The following is a 17,382-nucleotide window of genomic DNA, read 5'->3' on the forward strand; positions in this document are numbered from 1 at the left end:
CGGCTAGTCCCACTACCTCCCCCTTATCTGCCCCTCTTATCAAAGAGACGAAGAAACAGTAATTTGCGCTTCCTACCTCATCATCTCGGCGTGTGTACGCATCCAAATCGCCCTCCATGTGCCTGTCCTGCAGCTTGATATCGGTGCTCAGGCCCATCGCCGATAAGGGAGCTTCACTTAAGCTCGGGACCTTTGCGAGCTACGTTGTCGGCTGTGCGAGCTACGATGTCGGCTGTGCGAATTACGGTGTCGGCTGTGCGAGGACCGCCTTCGCCTGTGCTTGGACTCAGAGACGGATGTGGGGTCGTTGTTGGGCTTGGATCGGAACGACCAGTTCGCGGCGTGCCACTGGTCACCAAAGGCGGGACCCGGGTGGAAGACGGTCAGTAAAAGCACGGCCAGACTAATCATGGCTCCGTCGAGTACCATGAAATCGACCTCGTCGTTCCACAGTTCGCCCGAGAAGCCCTGCCACAGCTCTGCGACACGGAAAATGGACCGTGCGAGGATGGCGATGGTGGCGAGCACCAGGCTGAACAGGAAGACTTTGAAGAGCCCGCGGCTGCGGCACGCCGTTCTTGCCGGGTTCATGTCCAGGACGCCGCCGCTCCGACATTGCAGATAAAAGTAGGCCAGGTACAGCAGGAACACGGTCAATGAAATGGCTTGTAGGAACAAACCGGCCACCATAATGTTCGTGCCAGTCTGCCTGGCATCGCCTTCGGACGTGTCCGCGATGGCGCCTCCTGCAGCTTGGAGCACTAGCGAGACGAAATCGGAGGTCATGAAGATCAGTGCAATGGTCCGCGGCTTGAAGTAGGACAGGTGCTTGCCGTACAGACCGATGATGCGCACGATGGAGAGGTAAATGCTGGCGCTGATGAAGACAGGGGCAATAGTCAGGCAGATGAGATAACTAAGACGTTCATGCGTTAGCATGGGATGCATCCGTCTGCAGAAGCAAATTGGAGAATTTCGAGACTTACATCAGGAAAGCATTGGAGTTGAAGGGATCGTTGTGCAGCATCACGCGGCCAGCGTAGCCGACGGCCTCAAGGATGAGCCCTATCAGCATGCCGATTGCAAAGCCCGGCTGGCGATAGCGGATGCCAAGCCATAACTGCGGAAGGCACAGGACGGCAAAGTAGATGGTGAAGAAGAGGTTTCCGCCCCACGTGGGGATGTAGAGAAAGGACGATTGAGCGAGACAGCACGTTTCCAGAGTGCATGACACATTGGGGTCAATGTCGAAATTGCAGCCGGCCCACGGATTAATGGCCATGGTGGAGGGAATATTAGGACTGCTGGGTTGAAGGTTGAAGAAGACGGATGGAGAGTGGATAGTTGCAGCAAGCAGCGCCGAGCTACATGTAGTGCGTAGTCTGGCTTTGATTTAGACGTGGGTCTTGTGAATGGGGGCAGGGCAATGCTATTTGGCTCACAATTTGTGACAGTGATGCAAAGATAAATCGACTCTGTCTGGCAGGCGCAGCTAGATTGGGTGAAGCACCAACGGCGGCACGGGAGTCTGGCGGCAAGTTCTTGCAAGAGTCTACCTGATGCACCGCTTGTCCGCTGTGTGGAGTGGTGTTTACTATATAGAGTCTCTGTGCCTTTGGTGGGAGAAAGGGTGTTGGGGTATTGCACGCCACAAACATGGGTACTCGCAACTGGACCCAAATCGGGAAGAGCTTGCGAACGCTAGAGCCCAATCAACATTGATTGCTGTAACACTCAAAAAGGAACCCCCTTTGATGCAGGGCTGATCGGCAGGTACAGTTCCAGAAAAGGGACACTGACGGTAACGGTCAGGATACGCAACACTGCATTCACCCGACGCGTGGAGATTGGCACTGAGCGCTACATGTCGACTTTTACGCATATATCGAAAGTAATATGAAGGTACCAGCAGAAAAGTGCGAGAGGGAAACATCTACAGGAGGGACATGAAGAGAGTGGCCACAAGTCTCGTAGTAGTGCCGGTTGGACATAGGTACGTACAGCATCACTCGAAGGAGCCCTTGACGCAGCCCTTGACGTAAAATGGCTATGTATGCGCATAACAAGAGGGACGCGTCTGCATGCTGTCCTTCATCCATACCTAGTTGCATCGCTGGCCCTGCGAAGCATGCAAAGGGCAGCCCACCGCATAATTGTCCCAGGCCCGCATGTACTCCATGTATGATTTTGTAATACGGCGCTCCAATAAGCTGGTAGGTTGCAAAAAAGGATCTAACGCTAATGATCGGGCTTGTAAGATCTTTAGTTGGAAAGCAACCTGTCACGTGATAAGACGCGGAATCACGTGCCGTAGAATCAAGTCCGAGTATTGTTTCGATGCTCGATCTCACCCTACAATAAGCTTATTGCCTAGCAATAATACAGAAATATACATGGAGTATGGTGAGCGCTGAGCGCGGTTGGGAAGCGTAATGTTATTAGCGTAATTAACATACAATTACAACGGCTACGCGGTGAATATCATGGGCGGGTTATTAACAGGTACTCGTGTTGTCTTTACAGCTGGGTGCACGATTATTAACCACTAGCGTTACAATGGGCGCACCTCTTCACCTCTTCCCCAATGAAAAAAGAAAGCGCTGGGACGTGTTGACGCACAGCCCCAGGATGACAATCCTAGTGGTAAACCCACCCACAACGATATCTTCTGGCTTTCGCGCTCGGCCTGTTGGATCTTTACGCAAAGGACTCTGGTTGGGTACTTTGATGTTGTAATCTAACTGTGTATATTACTGCAGGCGTTGTTTTTATCCCAAAGAACCCCTCAATGGCCAGCGCTAAGAATAACTAGGCAACCCTGAGTTAAAGGCGCATTTATTTATTTATTCTACGGTAGGGAGTTAATGCGAAGACTGAGCTACAAAACACAGTTAAGTAACTTAGCCTAGTAAACTTAATGTAGGTGTATTTCCTAAACACCTTGTATTCGCTGTATGCAGTTGTAGGTATTGATAAAACTCGACTCATTAAGGCTTTGCCGTAGATTTAATAGCTAACGACGTGTTTAGGACACTTAGAGACTTGTGATAATATTAGTTCTATATTACGTTTGACAGGGAGTATATCTACCTTATACTAACGATATGTAAGGGGTAGTTATAGGCAATAATATTTGCTTCACACTACAAGAGAATAGTAGGGGAAAAGCTCTAGATTACTACACTAGATGGGGAGGTCGTGAGAACAATTCTTGTCCACCTCCTAACGCGCGGAGCGCAGGTTATGAGCAGGTTCAGGGGCCAAGGCGCGAGCGAGAGAAGCAAACATGTTGGGACCATAATCGTCCTCCTCGCTCAGCCTCTGCCGTCCCGTGTTACACCGATGGTTCGTAAAACTTCGTTCCACGAGTTTTTGTTTGGATCGTAACAACTATCTGTCTATCTAATAAGCTTAGCGCCCTTAATTAAGCTCTTATAAGTAGATTACTCAAGTGCTTCTTAGAGATAAGAGACTACGCTATTCACTTTACTTAACATATGTTTTTATTACCCTATCAGACAAGGTTGACTATGGTAGCAGCCAATCCCATGAAACAACCATAATTCTCTGTTCTTCCACTGCCTGCGCAGCTGGAGCATCCACAATGCTTCTTGAACAATGAAAAGCTTTCCTCCAATTCCCTATTCGCATTGCTTAGAGAACCGTTCAGACATTCTTCCATCGACGTGCGTGAGTTCTGTGATGAGAGTTCTGGAAAGGCCGTTCGAACTGCGTGGATGGAACCCCTTCCATAACTGCTGTCGGTGTAATTTATGAAGAATGTACGATCGAGGGAATCGAGGGTCGTGATCCCCTCATACTTGACCAAGTAGATACGGGCTACACATCCTAACAGGGTACCTAAACATGTCTCCAAATCCATGAATCTGGTGAACTCCGAATCAAACGCCTCGTGGAAGCAAGAATTCCAAGGGCAACGTCGGCAGGTAGTTCCGACCTCTTCGACACCGAACAAGCTCTTGTATCTCCCCAACTGATATGTCTAGTTTGTGATGGCAACATGGGGGACGCTCAGGTCGGTGACATATTGGACGTACACTTCGGAAGACGAGGTGCTCATGGCAGAGGTGAAGATAAAATTTCCGTTATGATCCTGAACCCACACTTTCAGTGAGAAGAGCCAGTATGCTGCAGCAGCAATGTAAGCACCACTCTGACCTCCAGTAACAGAAATGGTCTTCTTTCGTCCTTGGGTGATGTCGAAAAGTCCTTGGAGTGTTTTGGCTATGTCTATAGGATCAGATCTCGAGTCGTCAGGTCTCCAAGGTTTTGTTGGACCTAGCATATGGCGAACGATTTCCTGAAGTGGTGACCCTGCTAGTGCACCACTACAGACCTTTACGAAGCCCAGCAGTTGCGAATGTGATGGATGGTAGTTCTCAGGACATTGTTGATGTTTCAGTAGAGCTGACAGTACCCTAGCGGCGATGTTGTTGAATGCATCTTACTCAAAGAGGAACAGAACGTTATGATTTTGAGGCCTTCGGCATTGTCCGTCAAAGTCATGAATAAACTCCGTTCGTCAAAGCCGAAGTAGAGTGCCTCCCACCGCCAACAGGCCTTCTGTTGCCGGATGCTGGCAATAAGGTTCTCCTCGCCTTTCTCCGAAAGGGAAAAGTACTTGGAAAGTTCCATAATCGCTAGATACGTACCATGCTGCACGCCTGCTCCTTGAAACCTCATGATCAAACCAACAGTTAGGTTCTTCACACCCTTCCCAAAAGACACCCAATCGACTTGGCCTTGTTGGCTAAATCCAACATCTCGTGGTGACATGCCCGCCATGATATGTCGCGTATACGAATGAAGAATGTGATATACCGTTGTTGAAGAAGAGCTCCGGTCCCAGTTATAACTAAGCCAGCGAGGCGTTCCTTGCCGGTGCAGGTCTCCTGACCGGGTGTAACCTCAATGAGGCCGTCACCATATTACGCGACACATCAATGATTTGTTGCCTTCACATGGATGAGTATTGGTGCAAAACACCTCACGCGGTTAGGGGCATAAAACATTGGAGCCGGGTTACTGTAGGTGCGCATGTTCGCTAATTAATACCATGCGCGTACACCCGTGTAAACCTCGGGAGCAATGGCTGAAATAACCCTGGAGTCAGTGGGGGTCGCATCCTCCTCCTTCCAAGCCCTTATCTGGTTGGTAAGTGGAATTATCAAATCGAAGATGTTTGGTGCAGCGGCTAATAGATTTTGAATGTCGCTCGTTGGTCGCCAATTTGAATGTCTAATGTTGCCTAACTAGGTACCGGTAAGACAGATGCAATTGTCCTAACACAACATCAATCAGCCATTACCTGGTTGAGGTTCCCATATACATTTTGTGTACCAGCACTTTGTATATCGGTGGATGGCCACTAGCATGTTAGCTGTGGTACGTTTCTGTCTTCTTACTCGGCTCCAGAGCTGGGTGAAGGCGAAGTTGGTGGGCGAACTCTGTTCAAGCAACACCACCACCCAATAGCTGAACCCACATGATATTAGAGCAAACGCCTACATGCCTTCTATACCTTGTAAGGTCACTTATGCATGTCGCTCTTCGCATCAGAATCGGAGATCGGACGGATAGCTAGGTATATATTATAAGAACCATACTTGGCACGTCCGGCTATAAACAATCTAGAAAGCCAGTGTCTGTCCTGCCTCCTTGGTAACAGCAGCCTTGACGTTAGCGCTTCCCAATAGCTTATACTCGTAAGGGAAGCTTTGCGCATTAAGCGTACCCTTGGGCGCCGTGTTAGCGCTCTGGCCACCAAACAGGACGTCCTCTACAACTGCAAATCCATCTTCTGCACTACTCTCCGTGTACACCATCTTCTTGCCACTGTTCTCGAAGACTGTGCTTTGAACCAGAGCTTGCGCACCCATGCGGGTGTTTACGCCCGTAGACTGCTCGTTATAGTAGTTGTTGAAGATATGCGCTGTGCCGAAACGAAGCAGTGGGCCACGACTGTTGACGCGGTAGAAATGGTTGTTTGCGTATGTTACGCGGAGGTGGCCAGTGTCTTCGGCAGCATTCTTGTCGGAATGACCTACTAGAGTGCCTTTTGACTGTGTCGTATTAGTTATCGTGCAGTATTACGGAGAGAAGTATCTAAGAAGATCGAACGTACATGGTTGTGGAAATAAGTGTTGGAAATGGTGACAAAGTCAGCAGCGTGCGAAAGGTCGACCAAACCATCATAGGTATCTTTGCCCACAGACTCATCACCGGAGTAGTCGCAATGATCGACCCATACGTTGGTGGAAAGCTGGATGGTAGTGCCGTCGCCGTATGCAGCGGGCACTTTTGTGATCTTCATGTTGCGCACGATGACATTTTTCTGACCTAGAATCGTGAGACCGATACCAGTCAAGGCTGTAGAGTTTTAGTCAAAGCTCAAGTGAAACAGACGGAGGTTGAGGGCGTACAGCTTCCAGTCTTCCCAATAATGGTCTTATCCGAGCTGACCTGGACCTTTGCGGCACCACTAATAGCTCCTGAGACGACAATGTTCAAGGGCCCAGTAGAGTTGGCCGCGGCTGAGAGCTGAGGTAAAGTGCTGACAGTGGTAGTGGGACCACCGGCTCCGCCTTTAGTGCCTCCGTTTGCCATCGCATATCCAACATTAGCAGCATCTGTGATGCTAGCTCTCTTCTCTAGGGCCTTCGCCGGTTCTTCCCGAATAGTTGGAGTAGGCGATGCTGTGACCGCGGCTACTGTGAAAAGGATAAGAGAAGTAGGAAGCTTCATGATTGGTGTTATTGGGACACGAGTTTGGGTGTCTTCTGCTGGGAGACTATATGAACATACTAAAGCTTCATTATGTATATACCATCGGCGTTTGAACCGCAATAATTGTTGCTATTCATCTCCGTGAAGTTCAAAGAGTGGCTTGATTTCCGACAGCTTCATATCGAAGACGAACTCTCTTAGGTGGGATTCGGTCGCCAATGGCGCCGCGGGAGCATCCGCATGTATCGGACACCATAGATCTTTCCGCATGACCAATATGTGGCTCGATAAGGTAGCTCGGACGTGTATCATGGCTGTAGCCGAGTGTTGGCTGATGTATGCAAAACATCTTCGGTTCGGAGAAACCTCTGGTTGGAGGAAGTTAAAAAGACCCGGTAACCCCAGATCTCCGTTTGCGCAGTGTCGAAAGGTAAAGTCTGGGGAAAAGTGTTAGCTCTAGAGAATTTTGCGGGGAAGGCAATCTCTTGGTAGTATTCTGCTGGAAGGAATGGATTAGTGGATGAGGCGCATGATCACGTTCTGACTTTGGTGCAGGTTGACATCTCGGCGCCTTCGGAATCTGCTCGTCAAGCACGCAACACACGGGACTGATAAACAGAAAATCTGGGAGTAGTTAAGAGTGTTTTGAGAGGATGTCGTTCAGATGTTCGAGGTCGTGCCGATCAAATCCGACCTAACTAACTGCGACACCTGGTATGAATGCGATCATGAATACAGAGGCAACCTCGATTCTCACCTCAACAATGCCACTCATATTCAGCACTCGTTCCACCGACCATGATGTTCGCATTCCCATTGGCTACTGCAAATCCCGCACAATTTTTGTCAGGTCTTATGCAGCCGTCGATAACGGCTAAGATTGCCAAGGACAGATCGATGCTGTGTCTCATGGGTCAGATTAGTCCTAAACCAAAGTCGGTCGTCCGAATGGAAGAAGTCAGGATGAGCATACCAGTAGCTACTCTCGTGGACTCCAGTCCGACCTACACCAACGACAACAGTATCGATTCTATGCCAACACAATACTTTCGCCTCTCTGTTCTCGAACTCACAGCGCGTTCTGCCAAGTTTCTGAAGATAGTTGTAGCAGGCAATAAGGTTATCGACGCGAGTGTAAGCGCCATCCTCTGGTCCGCACACCATTTCATTGTCCGAGGTGGCTGGTTGAGCTGTGAAGAGATTGTTAGGTGAAGTCACATACCAGCCCACGACGTATGATTAGGAAGATAAACTCTTACCAGTCGAACCCCTTAGCACCGGTAACTCAGATAGGTCAGCTGAAGTCAGGTTGAGGGATGCTAGGGACGGAAGTCCCGGTCCTAGGATGAACTTAGAGTAACTGTCTGGGATTACAGCTGCAGAGCTCTTCAGCGTCAAGGGCAAGAGAACTAGGAAATACGTCGTGAAAAGCATGTTGGAAGTCAAAGAGCCTAGGGTATCTCCAAGTTCTACTTTGCCGGTACAGATTTAGAAAAGGAGTATAGTTGCCCATGAACATATTCTGTAGCACAATGTTGACATCTCCATCAGTTTCTGCTGTTCGTCCACTTGTTGATTGCGTCCATCATTGGTGCTTCTCGTAGGACTTCAGATCTGCTTGCCTGCACACATCGCAAACGTTAGCTTCGGGAACAGTTTGTGCAGGATAGTGTAACATACCAATTAGTGCCACTTAACACGTTTGATACGATCAGATTTGTGTACTTGATGTGCAAGATGGTAGGTTGCATCCGCCAAAGGTTACGAGCTGTGAGCCTTAGCAGAAGACAGCTCATGCGATCACGAGTCGGCACATGCTTGTGCGACAATGCGCACTTTTAGTTGAACAAAAAGCTGCCCACAACAGCTCGATTCGTGTCTTGATACCAGTCTTCTCGTAGTTCGCGTGATTATGGACTGTTGCGGTTGCGACGAACGGCCTCCACGTCGCAGCGGTCACACCAACTCACCGTCTAAAACACCCATCCAGTCAGGATCAAGTCAAGGAAAGGGTAAAAGAGAGGTGCCCGAAATATCGCAAAGTAGTAAATTGACCCAGCATGCATTTATCGCGAGTACGAATGCGAGTGCAGACTTAGGACGGTGGGCGAATGTCTCCGAGAGACCACCGCGCGAACGGAGAAATTGGGGAATATCCGAGGAAACTCCAATAGGCTTGAGAGTACCGTGAGCTCCCCTCCTGAGAGGCTGTAAGGTGAGTATGTTTTATACAGAGCTTGCTCGTCCCGCATCGTGTATCCAAGGGGAAGTGGCCATGCTGGCGAAGTAGAAAGTACGTTTGTCAACCGGGGAGGAACGTCATCGTGCGACATAGCAAAACAACGCAGATACAGTGCACATACAATAACATAATGTTTCTACCTATTTCTTCCTAGCCTTTCCTCGTAGTCATCTACCAATTCGTATGCCGGCCTGAACTTTGGCCTCGGGGCGCCAATCCCATTCTCAGCTTGGGGTACTTGTTGCGTAGATGGCTGGCGTACGAGCTTCGGGTTTGGGTGGGTATCAGTCGTCCCGCCTAACGAGGTATATCCACGATCGTACAGCGAGCAGTAGGGTATGTTGAGGAACCGTATAAACTAAGCATGTCAGTAAGCAGATACCAAGGTACGTAAATGCCGCATACCGTCCAAATATCCACGTAGTGCCAGTCTATGACAGGATGTATCCGTACAAAGGCCGGCCACCCTGAGTCTGTTGGGTCAAAATGCTTCAAATGTTCTCCATGCGGATCCGTCCGCCGCGTCCCCACCAATATCGCCTTGACTGACGGCATGTCCTTTAAGTAGTCGGCAAAGGCGGCTTTCATAGGTTTCGCATATTCTAACAAGGCAAGCGAGTATATCTTGCTACTATGGGCGACGAACTCCTCTACTTCTGGAAAGGGATGCGCGTCTTGTATGTACACGCACTGTACGGCGGTTTCGATGCTGGACGAGGGATTCGAGGTCTGCGTTAGACCCCTTCTATGCATAGCGCAGAGATATAGTATAAGAAGAACGAGGCAGTCTTTGCCGCCATTATACGATAAGGAGAGCTCCGGTAGACTACATAGCTGTCAGTCCCCAGCTTCCGCACGGTGCCCCACATTGTCAGGACCAACCTGTACTTGTCCAGTGCCTCCTCTATCACCTTCAGCGACGTGTGCGTCTGCTCCTGGACATTTTTGACGCGATCTGATATATCCTTCACGTCCAGGAACGCGGCTATGCGGTCATTGATGCGCGTGCACAGCTCGTGGAAGGGCAGCGGGGTATCGGAGACGAGGGGATCTGGAAATCCGGAGGCGGTGTTCATTGCAATAAAAGGACGCTAATCACGACATCAGATGCAGATGTAGGCGATTACGGTAAGGGTAGGTGTGAGTGTCGACGATTGGTCGTACGGGCGTGCTGGTTCATGCCATGATGCATGTGTCGGCCATGCCAGCAGAGGCGAACAGGTGGAGGTAGCCTGTGCCCCTATCGATAAGGATATGGATCCTCGGTACATCCCTATACGGCAAGGCGGCGTTGCCTCACCTGGCCACTCAGGCATCCGGGAGTAAGCATCACCACTACCCACGGACAGGACTCCACCACGAGATGCACTATGGGTGAAATTCGGTTTTCAGCCTCGCCTCGTGCTTGACAAGCAGGTCTAGGCAAATGCATTACACCGAACTCGCGCATCTATGATCGTCTGATTCGCCGCTGTTCGGCCTCCGCCCCAGACCCTGAAGTGCACTAAAATATTGCGTGCTTTCGGCACGCGTTGTCATGACCTCTTAAAGGGAATTTTTCCATTGCCGTTGCCGCTGATTATGAGGACTGTCGCCGACGGTCCGAACTATTACTACTACTCGTCTCCCCCGTGGACATTTCCTTACTGTTACCGTCAACCCTAAATTTGCAGTCAATATGGGGTCTATCTCGACTGCAGGAGAGGCCGGTATGTCCCCCGCAACCACTGGCCCCGCCATTGCCTCTACCCCAGCACGCCGCCGCCTGAGAGCAATTGGAGAGTTTGAAGTTACATATACTGATCTATACATTGCGTAGTGGCCCGAATTGCCCACTTGGCCTCTGACGTGATCGTGTCGGTCGTCCCTTCCCTCACGGCCGAATCCGAGTTCTCTGAGCCTTTGCGGGGACTACAGAAGCACAACGCGCCCAGCGTCGTTTGCAAGATACAACCAGAGGTATGTTCACATATTCTGATTGTATTCGACGGAATTGTAGTAACACCACCCTCAGATCCTTACAGTCCGCCAAAATGCGGATCCTCTTCTCTCCGTTTTCCAGCCCATTCGCGCTGGTAAGCTCACCAGCGTCACCACAACCTCTTCCATCCTCGTCAAGTCGATACCGCACTTATACAAGCTGGCTCAATATCCCGTCGTTCTCCACGTATCGGTAGCGCCCTCCGGCTTCCCTGACTTCTCCGACATCACCTCGATCAGGCAATCTGGATTCGCTTTCATCCAGTCAGAGACACTACAAGAGCTGCAGGATCTTGCACTTACTGCACATGCCTTGGCCATCAAGTCAGGCAAGGGTGTTATTCACTTCTTCGACTCAGGCGCGACCGCTTTCAAGAAGACTGTTGAAGTCGAGGATGCCGACCTGGTCCGAAGTGTCATCGACCTGGACGCTGCGGCGGCATATCAGAACGCCAAGTCAGAGGAGACATCACTATACGCCGACGATGGCAGGAACCCCACACTGACCTTCGCCCGGAGTCAGGCTGTCAATGCCGCCCCTGCAGCAACACCAGTCAGCCCTCCCGAGCAGGCTAAGTCGCTTCCGGTATCGGAGAGGAACAGCCAACGCGCCGATTCTTCCTCTGGTTCATCACAGCGTGACGCTAGCACGAGCGGTGCGTCCGTGTCATCTGCAACCACAGTTGAGTCCCTAATCTCGAAGCCTGTCTCGTCCGAGGATATCTACCGCTTCGCCACACAGATCTGGGGCACCATTCGGGATGCCACCGGCCGAAGTTACGATGCATTCGCATTCTCCGGCACTGGTAACGAGGAGGCTGCCATCTTCCTCTTCGGTGCGGACACGGCTGTGTTTGCCACCGAGTTGGACAGCGTCGAGGAGACCAAGGCATACGCCAACACAGCCGTTATCACCGCGAGGTTATACCGCCCCTGGTTGGGTGCCTCACTTGCGCCTATGCTTCCCCGCTCGCTCAAGAGGATCGCTGTGCTAGAGCAAGTTCGACGAAAGACCACTCGATGGGGACCTGTACTGCTCGACCTGCTGATGTCGCTGAAGTCGACTGGCGGCGCCTCTCCCATGGTTGTAGGATACCAACTCGGCTACATCAATGAGGAGACTGTGTCTCAAGCAATGCGTGGTGTCTTCCAGAACCTGATGAGCGAGACACCTGTGCAAAACCTCGTCATCGGCAACCTCGATGGCCCCGAGCCCCAGGCTATCAAGGCCGAGCAACCAGGGTTAGAGAACGCCTACATGAAGATCCTGAACCAGGTCTTTGGTGAGAAGCTTCACATTGCTAACCAGCTTGGTTCACAGCACGCCGGAATCTCCAACGAGATCTCCTCCAGTCCGGAGTACGGATTCGGCTCACTAGTAGCGCGCAAGGAGCACCGGAAGCGACTCGTGGACGAGGCTGCGGCTGCTTCGAAGGAGAATGCCTTCACTACACAGGCACCTAAGGAATGGTTATCTAAGTGGGCACTAAACGCCGATGACACCGACAAGGCCAATGACCTCGCTTCCGAAGTCATTGCCCGTCTGAGCACCGATGGTTCACCCGCTGCCAGCCAACTGCTATCATCAAAGAAGCTCTTCTACAAGGAATCACCGTGGTTGATCGGGTCAGACGCTTGGGCATATGATCTTGGCAACTCTGGTGTCCACCACGTACTGGCCTCTGGCGAGAATGTTAATATGCTCATCGTCGACTCCACACCCTACTCTGAGCGCGCTGCCGCTGATGCCGCAAGGCGGAAGAAGGACATCGGTCTGTACGCAATGAACTACGGCAACGCCTATGTCGCTTCAGTGGCTGTATACAGCTCCTACACTCAGGTTTTGGAGGCCATGATCGAGGCCGACAAGTTCAATGGTCCCTCCGTCGTGCTTGCATACCTTCCGTACGAGAAGGAGAACGACACACCTCTGTCCGTTCTACAAGAGACCAAGAAGGCTGTTGACCTTGGTTACTGGCCGCTGTACCGATGGGATCCACGAGCTGAGGAGAAGGGCGAGGAGAACTTCAAGCTTGACTCTGAGCGAATCAAGAAGGAACTAGAAGAGTTCCTCTCTCGTGACAACTACATGTCTCAGGTTATGAAGAGGCACCCCGAATTCTCGTCCAACATTTCCGGATCCTACGGAACTGAGGTCAGACAACTGCAAAAGCGCAAGGCTAAGGATGCCTACAGCAAGCTTCTTGAAGGTCTCCAGGGCGACCCCATGACCATTCTTTTCGCCTCTGACAATGGCAATGCCGAAAACCTGGCCAAGCGCCTCGGAAACCGTGGCAAGGCTCGAGGTCTCAAAACCATGGTCATGGCCATGGATGACTTCCCGATTGAAGACTTGCCCAATGAGCAGAACGTCATTCTGATGACTAGTGTAGCTGGTCAGGGAGAGTTCCCTCAAAACGGTCGAACATTCTGGGAAACCGTCAAGGACTCTACAGACCTGGATCTTGCGACAGTCAACTTCGGTGTCTTCGGTCTTGGTGACAGCCATTACTGGCCGCGTAAGGAGGACAAGGTCTATTACAACAAGCCCGCAAAGGACCTTCATGCTCGCCTAATCGCTCTCGGCGGCAAACCTTTGGCGGAGTGTGGTCTTGGAGACGATCAGGATCCCGATGCTTACCAGACTGCATACGCTGAATGGGAGCCAAAGCTTTGGGAGAAGCTTGGCGTTGCCAACGTTGAGAACCTGCCTGAGGAACCAGCGCCGCTGACCAACGAGGATATGAAGGCTGCTTCAAACTTCCTCCGAGGCACTATCGAGGAGGGTTTGGCTGACACCAGCACTGGTGCTATCTCGGCAAGCGACCAACAGCTCACCAAGTTCCACGGTACTTACATGCAGGATGACCGCGATCTTCGCGACCAACGCAAGGCGCAAGGTCTTGAGCCAGCATACTCCTTCATGATCCGTTGCCGACTACCTGGAGGTGTCTCTACCCCTAAGCAATGGCTACAGATGGACGAGATCAGCACAAAGCTTGGTAACGAAACCATGAAGCTGACCACTCGACAAACCTTCCAGTTCCACGGCGTCGTGAAAGGCAAGCTCAAGCCGGCTATGCAGGCTATCAACAAGGCGTTGATGACCACCATCGCGGCTTGCGGTGATGTCAACCGAAACGTCATGTGCAGCTCTCTGCCGACTCAGTCAAAGTATCACGGCCAGGTCCACAACATTGCACAGAAGATCAGCGACCATCTCCTTCCCTCTACCACCGCCTACCACGAGATTTGGTTGGAGGATGACGAGACAAAGGAGAAGCGCAAGGTCGCTGGTGAGGCTGTTCAAGACCACGAGCCACTCTATGGCCCTCTCTACCTCCCACGAAAGTTCAAGATCACCATTGCCATTCCTCCTCACAACGACACCGATGTGTACGCTCACGACATTGGTCTCATCGCCATCAGGGGCGAAGACGGCAACCTTGTAGGTTTCAACGTCCTCGCCGGTGGTGGTATGGGTGTAACGCACAACAACAAGAAGACCTACCCGCGAACTGGAAGCATGTTTGGCTATGTCCCCACTGAGCAAGTGCATCTTGTTTGCGAGAAGATCATGCTCGTCCAGCGCGATCACGGTGACCGCAAGAACAGGAAGCACGCCCGTCTAAAGTACACTATCGACGACATGGGTGTCGATGTCTTCAAGGGCAAGGTTGAAGAGCTCTGGGGTCAGAAGTTTGACGAACCCAAGCCCTTCAAGTTCCAAAGCAACATCGACACCTTCGGTTGGCAGAAGGATGAGACTGGCCTTAACCACTTCACCTTCTTTATCGAGAACGGTCGCATTGAGGACACTGCCGAGTTCCCCATGAAGACTGGTCTCATCGAGGTGGCCAAGGTACACAAGGGCGAGTTCCGGTTGACTGGTAACCAGCATTTGATTCTAGCCAACGTCGCTGACGAAGACCTGCCGGCCATGAAGGAGCTGCTGAAGAAATGGAAGCTTGACAACACCAACTTCTCTGGTATGAGGCTGTCCAGTTCCGCCTGCGTTGCCTTCCCCACTTGCGGTCTTGCCATGGCTGAGTCAGAGCGTTACCTGCCTGAGCTTATCAGCAAGCTTGAGGGTACACTCGAAGAGTCTGGTCTACGACAAGACAGTATCGTCATGCGCATGACTGGTTGCCCTAACGGTTGCGCACGTCCTTGGCTTGCCGAGGTTGCTTTCGTTGGCAAGGCCTATGGCGCGTACAACATGTACCTTGGTGGTGGTTACCACGGCCAAAGGCTGAACAAGCTTTACAGGAGCTCGATTAAGGAGGAAGAGATTCTGGAGATCTTGCAGCCGATGATCAAGCAATACGCCAAGGAGAGGAACGAGGGAGAGCACTTTGGTGACTTCGTCATCAGGAAGGGTTACATTAACGAGACCACGCACGGAACAAACTTCCACGACAACGTAAGTTGACCCAGGTCAAAAGGCATATGAGATATATTGTTAACACTATCACAGACTGCGGAAGAAGAGTCGGATGGCGAGTAAACCTACTAGCCAAGTGTCAAGGAAAGGTTTCATTGGATTCTTGTCGCATCTCGTCGATTTAACGACAATTTATGATCATTTCATGGCGTTATATGGGGAAGTCAAGCGGTTGGGGGAAGTTATGTCTATACTTTATGCCTATTCGCACGACCAAAAGGAATGAATGATACCACAGCAAGTGTTTGATACTTCTATCACAGCTTTCTATCGAGTACCATGATTGTTCACTGTTTGAGCGTTATTTCCATGATAGCGCTGCATCACGCCACTTTCGGGCGTTCCTGTGCCACCTCAACAAAAGAGATAAAGGAGGAGACTCTGAGCACGCCGCATCGTGCACATCGTTACTATTATTGGACCTCTCTGCAGCTTCAGCATGAGTCTATGCGCATAAACATGGAATTACGACAACGTAGTCAGCAAACACGAGGCGCCTTTGCCTAATGGCCGCCTTGAAACTCTCAGGCTCTAAACCCCAACAACGACGTCAGATCTTGTCGCGCACTGGAAATTGGTCTCTTCTTTGGTTCAAGAAAATCACAGGACAGCTGTCGCATGCTTTAGATGTCGGAAAGACTATGTCGGCCAGCTTACGATGCAGAACGGGGGAACGAGTCCTCGGTCACGTTGACAGAGGATGAACAGAAGCAGAAAATCTTTCTGGAAAGATTCGAGCACTTCACATGGGTAGGTACCAACGAGGTTTCGGCCATGTCCTGATTCGTGCATTCGCTGATCATTTCGACGCAGGCATGGTTCGCACTCCCAATGTCAACCGGCGGTCTAGCACTACTGCTCCATCCCGACAACCAGCCCAACAGGTTTTCTGGTCTCCTCGCCATCGGAAGAGGCATCTATGTCTTCGAGGTCTTTCTTTTTGTAGCAGTAGCATGCGCCATCAGCGTTCGTTTCGCACGGTGCCCACGATTACTCAGGGAAAGCTTGACCCACCCGTCCGAGAGCCTCTTCTTCGCAACCTCGTTCCTCTCCCTAGCCAGCATCATCGGCGGTATGCATCTCTATGGCGTGCCCGTTTGCGGCACCTGGCTTCTCATCGCTTACCGTATTGTATTCTGGCTCTACTTTACAGCTACCTTTGTCGTGGCGATCGGGAGCTACTACCTCCTCTTCTCCTCACCAGCGCTCAAGATCCAAGACATGACGCCCGCCTGGGATCTACCCATCTTCCCTTTCATGCTTTCCGGTACGCTGGCTGCGATCGGCGCTGGACATCAACCGGCAATGCACGCAGTTGCCATGATTGTCGCTGGACTTACAGCGCAAGGACTGGGTATGACTGTCAGTCTTATCATGTATGTCATGTACGTTCATCGAATGATTGAATGGGGCTTTCCTAGTTCGAAGAGCAGACCGGCTATGTTCATCGCTGTTGGACCGCCGGCCTTTACTTCGTTGGCAATTATTGGCATGGCTAGAGCGTGGCCGGTCACTGCGACCTTTTTCGGTACAGATGGACAAGCGACGGCTCATATGCTGGAGATGGTGGCTACGATGGTGGCAGTGTTTATCTGGAGTTTGGCACTCTGGTTCTTCTGCATTGCGGTGTTGAGCATACTTGCTGTGGCTAAGGAAATGACGTTTCATCTTAACTGGTGGGCGTTTGTGTTTCCTAATGTTGGCTTTACGCTTGCGACGATCAAGATTGGAGTCATGTTTGGGAGCATGGCTGTGGGTTGGGTAGGCAGCGTCATGACCATCTCCTTGGTCGCTACGTATATGTTCGTGTTTGCAATGTGTGCAAGGGCACTACTCAAGCAAGAAATATTGAGTCAAGGGAAGGACGAAGACACATACTTTGGTGAGGAGAAGCCAAAGGTTAGACGGAAAGAGGAGATCGCGGTAAAAGCTCAAGAGAAGCATGTATAACAGAGTGGTGAATAGGAGA

General features: G+C 51.1%; 7 protein-coding genes across 7 annotated transcripts; 3 read left to right on the forward strand and 4 right to left on the reverse strand.

Moving 5' to 3' along the window:
* Nucleotides 1–173: 173 nt before the first annotated feature.
* Nucleotides 174–1,282, reverse strand: ALTATR162_LOCUS6395 (uncharacterized protein; the record flags this gene model as incomplete). Its single annotated transcript, XM_043314016.1, has 3 exons — nt 174–199; nt 246–916; nt 987–1,282. The coding sequence occupies 3 exons, from the start codon at nt 1,280–1,282 to the stop codon at nt 174–176; spliced, it is 993 nt and encodes a 330-aa protein (XP_043169951.1).
* A 2,721-nt stretch (nt 1,283–4,003) lies between these two features.
* Nucleotides 4,004–4,806, reverse strand: ALTATR162_LOCUS6396 (uncharacterized protein; the record flags this gene model as incomplete). The annotated part of the gene is made up of 2 exons (XM_043314017.1): nt 4,004–4,439; nt 4,487–4,806. 2 exons carry the CDS (start codon nt 4,804–4,806, stop codon nt 4,004–4,006), a joined length of 756 nt encoding a protein of 251 aa, XP_043169952.1.
* An 845-nt stretch (nt 4,807–5,651) lies between these two features.
* On the reverse strand, nt 5,652–6,765 carry ALTATR162_LOCUS6397 (uncharacterized protein; the record flags this gene model as incomplete). The annotated part of the gene is made up of 3 exons (XM_043314018.1): nt 5,652–6,083; nt 6,146–6,390; nt 6,444–6,765. 3 exons carry the CDS (start codon nt 6,763–6,765, stop codon nt 5,652–5,654), a joined length of 999 nt encoding a protein of 332 aa, XP_043169953.1.
* A 783-nt stretch (nt 6,766–7,548) lies between these two features.
* Nucleotides 7,549–7,959, forward strand: ALTATR162_LOCUS6398 (uncharacterized protein; the record flags this gene model as incomplete). Its single annotated transcript, XM_043314019.1, has 1 exon — nt 7,549–7,959. One exon carries the CDS (start codon nt 7,549–7,551, stop codon nt 7,957–7,959), a length of 411 nt encoding a protein of 136 aa, XP_043169954.1.
* A 1,166-nt stretch (nt 7,960–9,125) lies between these two features.
* Nucleotides 9,126–10,065, reverse strand: ALTATR162_LOCUS6399 (uncharacterized protein; the record flags this gene model as incomplete). Its single annotated transcript, XM_043314020.1, has 3 exons — nt 9,126–9,347; nt 9,395–9,815; nt 9,872–10,065. 3 exons carry the CDS (start codon nt 10,063–10,065, stop codon nt 9,126–9,128), a joined length of 837 nt encoding a protein of 278 aa, XP_043169955.1.
* A 602-nt stretch (nt 10,066–10,667) lies between these two features.
* ALTATR162_LOCUS6400 (uncharacterized protein) lies at nt 10,668–15,476 on the forward strand (the record flags this gene model as incomplete). Its single annotated transcript, XM_043314021.1, has 4 exons — nt 10,668–10,698; nt 10,809–10,948; nt 11,004–15,392; nt 15,447–15,476. 4 exons carry the CDS (start codon nt 10,668–10,670, stop codon nt 15,474–15,476), a joined length of 4,590 nt encoding a protein of 1,529 aa, XP_043169956.1.
* Nucleotides 15,477–16,244: 768 nt separating this feature from the next.
* On the forward strand, nt 16,245–17,363 carry ALTATR162_LOCUS6401 (uncharacterized protein; the record flags this gene model as incomplete). The annotated part of the gene is made up of 1 exon (XM_043314022.1): nt 16,245–17,363. One exon carries the CDS (start codon nt 16,245–16,247, stop codon nt 17,361–17,363), a length of 1,119 nt encoding a protein of 372 aa, XP_043169957.1.
* Between the last annotated feature and the right edge of the window lie 19 nt (nt 17,364–17,382).

This window comes from Alternaria atra (genome assembly GCF_907166805.1).
Source record: "Alternaria atra isolate CS162 genome assembly, contig: 25, whole genome shotgun sequence".
Taxonomy (NCBI): Eukaryota; Fungi; Ascomycota; class Dothideomycetes; order Pleosporales; family Pleosporaceae; genus Alternaria; species Alternaria atra.